The 10624-nt window shown below is 35.1% G+C and overlaps 1 protein-coding gene across 1 annotated transcript; it reads left to right on the top strand.

Moving 5' to 3' along the window:
• The first annotated feature begins 411 nt into the window (after positions 1-411).
• LOC101263452 (uncharacterized) lies at positions 412-9821 on the top strand. Its single transcript, XM_004228963.5, has 13 exons — positions 412-1963; positions 3299-3704; positions 3812-4484; positions 4824-4864; positions 5235-5303; positions 6249-6349; positions 6454-6532; positions 7987-8085; positions 8192-8260; positions 8379-8428; positions 8529-8610; positions 8720-8814; positions 9108-9821. The coding sequence occupies exons 1-13, from the start codon at positions 1572-1574 to the stop codon at positions 9232-9234; spliced, it is 2283 nt and encodes a 760-aa protein (XP_004229011.1). The 5' UTR covers positions 412-1571; the 3' UTR covers positions 9235-9821.
• The last annotated feature ends 803 nt before the right edge of the window (positions 9822-10624 follow it).

Genomic DNA, 10624 nt, shown 5'->3' with positions numbered 1-10624 from the left:
ATTCTTAAATAATGTAAGGAGTAAAAAATTCTTTTCAAAATTTGATATCGTTACAATAATTTCAAACCAAAATCATTTCAGACCTTGCTCCCTTAAAAATATATTGCAATTGTTCCCTACAAATAGTATATTAAGATTAAATGAGTAGAATTGGAGGATAAATTACTCGTGGAAGCGATAAACACTAGTAATACAGTTTTTTTTTAGGACACGATAAAAAGATTGTGGAGATACTACACACACTCCCTTATTATTTTTATTTGTTAAATATTATTTTTATTTTCACTTGTTACATCTGGACAAGACATTTTTAAAAATATTTTATTGTATATATTACTTCTTATTCTTTTATCCAACTTCAGATTTCAATACAATGAAAATATATTTTGTGAAATTACACTGGTAAAATATAAAGAAAATATGTGTACACAAATTTTATTAATATTTTATGAATATTAAAATATTGTATTCGATAGACTCTTACCTCAATTGCAGCTATTCCAAAATTAAGAAAACAAAAATATAACCAATTACAAGCAACAACAACACATTATAATAAATTAGTGAAAACAAGAGTAATAAATAATGATATATTATGTAAAACAAAAGAGCTATATTACCAACCATTTTAGGTCAGACAACCATATACAACCTACTAATCTTCTATCTCAATACATATTTATCATATTTTTGTATCTAACGTTATATTATCGATAATCTAAAGTTGAGTCATATTTTGTTTTATCACATCTTCTCAATTTTTTTGCTTTACTTATTCTTCACTTCGTATCTTCGATAACCAACCTCTCACACCTTCTCATTGGCGCATTCAAACATTTCTTCTTCACATGACTAAATTATCTCAATTTCACTTCTCTCATGTTGTCTATCATAGAGACCGCTCCTACATTAGTTCGAATCTATTGCTCCTGATATCCACACATCTACATCATCATTCTCATCTCTGCAACATAAATGTGAACATAAGAGTTTTTGACCATCAACACTTGCTTCATATAACCATGTTGGTTTTAACCATCATTCTATACAAACTCATCTTTATATTTTATTGACACATCTTCATTTTTACCACACAAAAATCTTTTAGATGCAAGCGAGCCTCTCCTTAATCTATCATTAATTCATTATAATAAGCATGAAAAATTTAAATAGACAAATAAAAATGAACGGAGATAGTAATAGACCCGTTATTACCACGGTGTTTCTCTTGAGAGTAGAAATAGAAGATGATTTTGGCGGTCATAACGAAGAATAAAGAATTGGTCAGAATCAATTTAGAGAGACAAACAAAGCACACTATAATCCTTACAAAAATAGTAGTAGTAGTAACCATTAGGCTTCCTTTCCTTACTCAAAGGGTATCTCCAGTTGCCATTTTCTTACACTTCTCAGCTACAAATCACCTCAAAAATAGTCCACTTTTTCTGTTGTTCTTGTCAAATTTTGTATTAGATCGATGATATATCTTGAGGGTTTGACTAGAATTCTTAGCTGAATCTGAAGCTGAGTATTGTATTTTCTGTGGGTTTTGTTCAAAATTGAATCTAAGAATGGAAGACCCAACTATTTCAGCTAAAGTTGCAATACCCCCAACTGAGGAATTACTGAAGAAGATCCAAGAATTGGAGGCGGGACACGCTCAGTTGAAGCAGGAGATGTCTAAGCTTATGGTTTCAAATGATAGTACATCACAGAGGCAAAGGTCTCATTCTATATCTCCACAACGACCACTTCGTCTTAGGGGTTCTAATGACCCATTGGGGAAAAAGGGCTCTATTTCATTTCGACATTCATCACCCTTGCAAAGAGAGAGCAATAGTAAAACTGAGCGTTGCGGCAGTAGGGGGAGTGTCAAGTTTACTGATAAACAGTATTTGAGCATATTGCAATCAATGGGCCAAGCTGTGCATATATTTGATCTCAATTATCGATTAATTTACTGGTAAGTAGTTATAATTGGACTTGCTATTTCTGAAAAAAATGTATTTTCGTAGTTTTAGTCTGTATTTAAGTTAATAGAATGTTACTAGAGTAGTATAATGTTATAGCAGATACTTTTTCCTATCTATGTGCAATACCTTTGTTGCTTGCCTTTCCTTTTTTGGTAGGACCTGGGAGAGAGGAAACACCCTTAGTAGGCATTAGTTTTGTCTTGGATAGGGTTCACAACCATGAGCTCTCTAATTCCAATTTCGACAAATTTTTTTCAATCTGTCCAAGCTTTGGTGGATAGAGTTAATTGGTACCCGTGATGGTGGGAGCTAGTAGGTACCTCATGAAATTAGTCAAGATGCGCGTGCAATCTCGCCTGGACACCTTTGTTAGCAATATCTTTTTGTCTTGGATAGGTGTTAATCATGTATATTGTGTACATTTTTTCCAAACTGAATCTTTTTATTGTAGGTGCTAACTATTTGGGGATTGTCGCTTAGTTGTATTTACATGTTTACATTAAGTTCGTGTTTGCTATGTTCTTTTTAGTTTTTTTTTAAGGATTTGTATGTTAATAGAAAATGTAGTGAACCTCTAGATTAAAGAACCTTGATTAATCTATAACAACAATACATAATATCTTGGCACTCGCCTGAACATGACACATTTTATCAGTGTACACCTAAACTACACACACACACATGGCTATTTGGTAGCTTTCATTGGCTGGACGTTAACATGACTAAGACAGTGGATACATTTTCGTTTGGGCTTGAGGTGATGAAAAATCGGCAAATTAATTTTCAAGTGGAGTTTGGTTTTTTTGTTTCGAATGTGGATTTCTTCTAATGTACTACATATATTTTACCTTGCCTTTGCATTTTTTTTAATTTTTCATTAGATGCAATGACTATTTATTCCAATTGTATTCATTTTTCTGGCGAATTCTCTGAATTTCTTTTACTGTGTATTTATTTTAATGATGATCATGTTGCAACTGTGCATTCTTCATTTTCAGGCCAAATATGTAAAAAAGAAAAGAAAAGAACTTCAATAAATGTCCACGTGGCAGCAAATATATTACACCTCCTTGGACTAAGGTCGTCCAATGGGTGAAAGCTACCAAATAATCCCAAGTATAGGTGGTAATTTGGATCAAAGATAGTTTAGGTGTACACTGAATAAAAGTATTGAGTATTGAAATGAGACCAGTCCTAATGGATCATAATAGAAATTGAGGATTCATATAAATGTTCTTAACTAGTAGATGCATGGTTGTTATCATTGTTGAATTTTTTTAATGTATGACTAAACCATAAATTATTGGCTTGCAACTGTTGTGCAGGAATCGAAGTGCTGAGCTATTATATGGTTATTCAGCTTCTGAAGCTATTGGGCAGGATCTTCTTGAGCTGATAACAGATTCGAAGGATCATGCTGTGGCTAAAATCATTATACACAGAGTGCAAATGGGTGAGAATTGGACTGGACAATTTCCTGTGAAGAATAAGCAGGGGGATAGGTTTTTAGTTGTGGCAACAGATACCCCACTTTATGATGACGATGGTACGTTTGTTGGTATTATTTGCGTGTCAACTGATGCGAGCCCTTTTCATGAATCATCTGCTGACGTTAAGCATACAGAAGCTGATAAAAGTTCTGGTAGGCCTAGAAGCATTGCTAATGCAACACTTGGACTTGATCCACTGCAACCTTTGCAAGTTGCCATTGCCTCCAAAATTTCAAATTTGGTTAGTGTAAAGTTGTTTGACATGCTTTCTTTTTCTTTTCTTTTCAATTTATTTTTGCTTTTTTGTATGAGGTATCTATGTGCTGACGTGATGAAAACCTCAAATAGGCTACAAAGATGAGCAACAAGGTTAAGTCAAAAATGAAAACTGGAGAGGGAAGCATCCTTCGGGAAGGTGGAAGTGGAGATAGTCACCATTCTGATCATGCCTTTTCTGATGCTGCTCTATTGGATCAAAGGGAAGATGCAAATTCAAGTGGAGCTAGTACACCCAGGGGAGATGTTCACTTTTCTCCATTTGGGGTTTTTTCTAATATTGCAAAAGAGGAGCGCACTCCAGAAAAATCCTCGAGAGATTCTGGAGATGAGAATGAGGGAAAACCTGGGATTTCTAAGATTATAACCTCAAAGGCAGAGGCGTGGATGGTTAAGAAGAACTTATCATGGCCATGGAAAGGCAATGAGCGAGAAGTATCAGAGGCAAAGGCTACACGATTTGTTTGGCCCTGGCTAAACAATGACCAAGATAATGAGTGGAATCATTTCAAGAGTTCAAATGCAGTATCAACACCAGATGATCAGATTATCGAAAACAACCGTACAGCTACCAATGAGGCTTGGGGATCCTGGTCATCGTCATTTAATGTTAATAGCACAAGCAGTGCTAGTAGTACAGATAGCACTACTAGTACTACTGTTAATAAAGTGGATGCTGATACTGACTGCTTGGATTATGAAATTTTGTGGGAGGAGATGACCATCGGAGAACAAATTGGGCAAGGTATGTCAATTCTTGTTTACTGGTAAAATTCTCAAAGATAAACCTTATCAGGTTTGTGAACCCTTTTCTTTTTCTAAGGAATTAGCAAGCATGTATGATGCTGTCACTTACTGTTTTACCGCAGTTATATATGTTCAGGGAAGCAATTAGAAGTTGGACAAACTCAGCAACACTTACTTCTATGTATATTTTCATATTTTCAAAGCTTATAAGTCATTCCCCTATGAGGATCACATTTTTGTGTTCACCTATCAGATTTATGACTTTTATGGTTTAACTAGAGTTTCTCATGTTTTCTGTTCCATCGTTCTCACTTTTCCTTCGTTTATGTTTCAATAGGTTCTTGTGGAACTGTTTATCATGGACTGTGGTTTGGATCAGTATGTTTTCTGACTCTTCTATGACTTCCCTTTCTAGAGAATGTCCTAAGAATTTCTGTTTAAGTGTTTCCTAACATATACTGTGGCATGATGAAATATCTTGTTCTCTGATATCACTTGTATAAGTTACTAGTTAGATGGGAGTTTGCGCTTAGTTGAAAGAAGGGCTTAATTATTGCTGCCTTTTCTCATTATACGCTTCATTCATATAATGTTTAAAACATTGAAGTGCTTTAAGCCAGTATTTGAATAGTGTTTGACATGCCATTTGTCACGTTCTCTGAATGTCATTTGAATTCTAGATTATTGGTTGCTTTTAAGAAGTGGAACGACAGCTGGTTTACTTTTGCAAAGTGATGTTTTTTTGCAGGATGTTGCGGTTAAAGTATTTTCCAAGCAAGAATATTCAGATGATGTCATATATTCCTTCAGACAGGAGGTCAGTATGTTTTTCATGAATAGATTGTGAAAAGCTTTTACATGTTCCTGTATGAGAAATTGTTTTTCCAGAGCAGTTAAGCTATATCAGAGTTACTATTGAGTTCTTCCCTAATTTTAGTTCATGATTGACTGGAAGTCGGTAGCTTTAATGAGGTCTAGGATGCGGGCATGGGCAAATTATGATTTTTTTGGGTGATAAATGTCAATGAAATAAAAGAAACCAGCAAAATACTATTTACAGAACTGTAGACTTTCAATTGGTAAGAGAATAAAGAACAGAATATTTTTCATCATCCTGGCAGAGTTGTTCTCTGTCCTCTCCAATGATGTGTTCGAAATTCACATTTTGCCGTATGCTGGACCTACATTTAGGACTCTGGATAATCGTCAATAAATGTTGTAAGGTACTAGTTGAATTTTAGTTACTCCCTCCGTTTAGATTTATTTGTTTACTTCCCTTTTACTCTGTCTCAAAAAGAGTGGCACTTTCTATATTTAACAACTCTTTACGCCCAATATTCTACCTGAATATTTAGGACCACAAGATTTCAAGGGCATTTGGTATATTATACACGTATTTAGTTTTAGGCAACAAGAATCAGAAGTCTTATTTATTTCATGGTTCTATAGTTCTCATTTTTGTATTGATTAATTTTCTCCTGGGTTCCTGCTTTCACTGTCTACTTAGGTGCTGACTATTATTGTACTAGAGGATTCCTGTTAATAAAAATGTTGTTATAATAAAACACTCTATTAAGCAACATTTAATGTAGTATTTGCATAAATCGTAATCATCTGAAGGACTAACATGTCTTTTCTAGAAGATTTTTCCGACAGATAATATATCCTTTTCAGTTATAACTTAAGTAGGACTATTGGTTTTCTATGATTATACTTGGTCGACAAGCATTTCTAAGAGATTTTTATACTTGCTTCTCTGCAGGTGTCACTGATGAAACGTCTCCGACATCCAAATATTCTTCTTTTCATGGGTGCTGTAACTTCACCTCAACGCCTCTGTATTGTGACAGAGTTCTTGCCACGGTCAATTCTCATTTCTTAAAACCAATTATTTATGCTCAGTTTTTATGTGATAATGTTTCTATATTACGATGAGTTACAAAGCATTTCGTTTTCTATTAATGCAGAGGAAGTTTGTTTAGATTACTACAAAGGAATGCATCCAAACTAGAATGGAGACGACGTATTCACATGGCTTTAGATATTGTGAGTTCCTATGAAATCTGTAATACCTAAAACATCTCATATTATGCATAATATCTTGGGATCCCATAGAATGTGTCACTGTTTATTTGGTGCTTGCCTGAATTATTGTTTTTCCTAATTACCCACCTATACTTGACTATTTTAGTCTTGACTCCCTGACTAATCTCACCTTATGCATAATATCTTGTGACCCCATAGAATATGGTTCTGTTTATTTGGTGCACGCCTGAATCATTTTTTTCCTAATTACCCACCTATACTATTTGATAGCCTCGCCCCCTTGACTAATATCACCTTATGGAGGTGAGAGTTGTGTGCTGTCACACGATATTTTTGTAGAATAGAATAGATCTTGTTACCTTTTTTATATCATTAATTTTCAGAACATCTTTTCACAGACAAGTTTGTAAAAGCATGGGTGGAACTCCATTATTGAGAAAGAAACACAACAATAATATACCCACTGAAATCCCACAAAATGGGATCTGGGAGGGTAGAGTGTACGCAGTGTGTACTACTACCTCTCCGAGGTAGAGAGATGTTTCTGAAAGATCCTCAGCTCAAGAAAATCAAAGCAGTAATAAAATGAAAAAAAAAAGGCGGTGGGGAGAAACATGACAACGGATAGCAAAGCCACAACAACTATATGCAAGGAATCGTACCTACAACAACAAGGTGCGATCACCTAAACACAGTAGACAAGAGATGATAACAATTACAAAAAGTAAATGCATGCACAAGCTAGTAATAGGACCACTCTAAACTACCTACTACACTCCCACCATTATTTGCGAGCTCCATACCCTCCTATCTAGGGTCATTTCCTCGGTAAGCTGAAGATGGACCATATTGTGTCTAATCACCACTTCATCCATGCCGCACCAATACGATGTGTGACATCATCATCGATCTCCCTATTTCCCTAAACAGGGATCCCAAATACTTATATCTTTCTTTGAGAAATAAATTAAAATTCTGGTAAATATATGCATTGTACAAGAAGCCAAAAGAAAATCACAATTGGAACAGATAAAATGTAGTGTATGACTCTGGCAATTAACCGTTGGAAAATAACCCTCTTAGAAGATGATTTTTTTATTTTCTTCATCCACTGACCTAAAAGAGTGTGTCGACATCCTTCGCCATGTTAGCTTCCAGGGCTGATAGTTGTCAAGTTCAGGGTGTTCATTAGGACAAAAATAGTTTAGGTGTGCACCGAAAAAGGGTGCCAAGTTCAGGTGGGTCTCGAAGAATTATGTCTCTCATATCATCATGAGTAGCATCCTATTTCCTACTGGAAAAGCATTATTTCTACTTTTTCTTTTCATGACCTTCGGATATGTTATCCGATTATGATTTCTTTTCAATAATGTCGTATTTTTCTGGGATTTTGGCATTACCAAGCTAAATCATGTTATATAATTGTAATGTGTTTCTATATGCTGCTTCTTCAGGCTCGTGGCATGAACTATCTTCATCATTTCAACCCACCTATAGTTCATCGGGATTTGAAGTCTTCAAATCTTCTTGTGGACAAGAACTGGACCGTTAAGGTTAGACTATCATTTTTCTGCTGAATATCCTTGACGACCCCTAAACGTGTCACTTGGAGGTTTTAGATGTATTGAGATTCTCACTATGCATTTTGTATATCTATAGGTTGGGGACTTTGGTCTTTCACGGCTTAAGCATGAGACATATCTAACAACAAAGAGTGGGAAAGGAACGGTATTCAACTTGAACTGAGGACCTCTTTTTCTTAATATGAGTTACTTTAGTTCATGACCTGTATATTCAAACTTCAAGTGCCTGGCTGACTTTATGTCAAACTTCATTACTGTTTCAGCCACAATGGATGGCTCCGGAAGTTCTTCGCAATGAACCTTCAGATGAGAAGTACGCCCACAACAAGAGTTTAAATCTTTTTAATGATGAATTTAATGCAGATTTCCTGAATAATTAACAATATTGTTTCTTAAATACATGTTATATTCAGGGCTGATATATATAGTTTTGGTGTTATACTATGGGAACTTGCCACGGAAAAGATCCCTTGGGATAACCTCAACTCAATGCAGGTACTTTCATCTTCCTAAAATTCACTTCGAAACCAAAAGATAAAAAATCGAAAGGAAATGTGTTTATATAGTTGAGCATCTGAAAACGGTTATTGGATTCACACTTCAGGTGATTGGAGCTGTAGGATTCATGAATCAGCGACTAGATATCCCCAAGAATGTTGATCCACAGTGGGTTTCTATTATCGAGAGCTGTTGGCATAGGTTTGTATCTTATTCTTTGTGCCATCATGATTTGTTTAATAAAAGCATCTTTATTAAGAATATAGCCTGTTTGCACTGGAGCTTGTGTCCTTGACAAGCTGTGCTGCCAGAACATGTAACCTATGGCATGTTTCGTGACAGTTGGGAAAAATAAAATGGCCTCCAATTTTTTTTTCACTGACTAAATTTTTAAGCTCTTTGATTGCAAGATCAATGCATCTTTCTTTTCAACCTTTTTTGTTTGAACATAACTATGCACATAATTTAACTAATATGTAATTTGTCCACCTCAGTGAGCCACAGTTACGCCCAACATTCCTAGAGTTGGTAGATAAACTCAAGGATATGCTGAGGCAGTATGCCATTCAGGCTCAGGCAGCACGTAATGTTGCAGGAGGTAACAGCCAGAAGGAACTATAAATAAAGATCGTGTTTTTTGCGTGAAGCTTTTGTGGAATAGCCAGAAGATACACTGATAACCCAGAGCCTTCAGTGCTGTTTAATTGGAAGTGTCACTCAGAGGTCACAAACTGCTTGTGTTGTCGGATCCAATGTTCGGTAAAAGTCGTCAAGCAGGCTCTTCACTGAGAGGGAACTTGATAGGGAAGATAACAGCTGTCATTTATCAGTGTCAAGGAAGAACATAAATCCAATAGGACATAGCGTATGTGAAATCATGCCTTTAATGTATATAGTTCATCCACTGTGTGTACTGAACTCGTCACACTGGCTCTTAGTGTTAAATCGTCACCTCATGTTTGGGCTATGCCTTGCAACTTTTAGTTTTGTTTGTCAAGGATTCCACAGAGGTTGTGGTCTATCAACTGAAGTTGAATTTATTGAGGCTTAGAAAGGGCACCTGTAACGTCATTCTACTGATCTCTCGGGCTTGTTTGTGCGTCTGTGTTCAACTTTTGTGTGCTTCATTTAGCAGGCTTGACTGTTTTTTCTTCATGTCTAGTTCAACCATTGTGTGCTGTAATCCAATGGGAGAAGTTTTCTTCTTATTTCATGTTATATTTTGAGGTATTTTTATCAATTACAAGGAATAAATCAAGCTAAATAATAGGAAACATTCCACAAATTACAATTACTCCTGTGATTTGGTTACAATATTCTGCAATACTCTGAGTTGGAGCATACATATTGATTGTGTTTGGATTGTCGCAAAGATACTTAAGTTTCAGTAAAAACTTCCTAAAACATTTTATGAAAAAGTAAGAGTCAACCTCAGATTTGGTTCTTTCATGATATGCCAGATCTGGTGCTATATGGCAAATAACTTAATTATCATATTAGTCTTGCTAGTATGTGTCTTAATTCAATTTCAAATAGAAGATAATGAAACCACATAATTCCATACGTAGATTGTGATATAGGTATGCATTCAAAATTTGCGTTGGATTGAGATACAACACTTTGTTTCTTACTCCAATACAACATTAAATTCATGTAACACTTTGTATATTCGAGTTATGATTTGAACTATTTGATGAAATCAGTACCTAGTGAAAACCTGGATAAAGAGGTCAATTTTTTAGTGTGGAAAGTGTAATGAATGTGAATTAAAGTCATAAGTGACTTTTGACACAAGGTTGTTTGTATAATTTTTTTTTTACCGATTAAATTTTCGTATATGCTTATACAAGGTTAACTTTAAATAAAAATATCTTATAAAATATGAACTAAAATTCTACTTTTCAACGCATTAATTGTTCGTCTTTTGAACCTCCTCACACCAAAAAAAGTTATGATTATTTTACTAGAACATAGTAGAGTAGGGACATTTTGCAACCAAAGTGCGTTTGCA

This window comes from Solanum lycopersicum, chromosome 1, assembly GCF_036512215.1.
Source record: "Solanum lycopersicum chromosome 1, SLM_r2.1".
NCBI lineage: Eukaryota > Viridiplantae > Streptophyta > Magnoliopsida > Solanales > Solanaceae > Solanum > Solanum lycopersicum.
This window is presented reverse-complemented; position numbering and strand designations above follow the sequence as displayed.

What these genes read in the sequence shown, in the direction of transcription:
- LOC101263452 (XM_004228963.5), top strand. Translation starts at nt 1,572, where the DNA reads ATGGAAGACCCAACTATTTCAGCTAAAGTTGCAATACCCCCAACTGAG. An exon ending in CCTCCAAAATTTCAAATTTG is followed by an intron (nt 3,705 to 3,811) that starts GTTAGTGTAAAG and finishes AACCTCAAATAG; the next exon opens with GCTACAAAGATGAGCAACAA. An exon ending in CAAAGAGTGGGAAAGGAACG is followed by an intron (nt 8,261 to 8,378) that starts GTATTCAACTTG and finishes TTACTGTTTCAG; the next exon opens with CCACAATGGATGGCTCCGGA.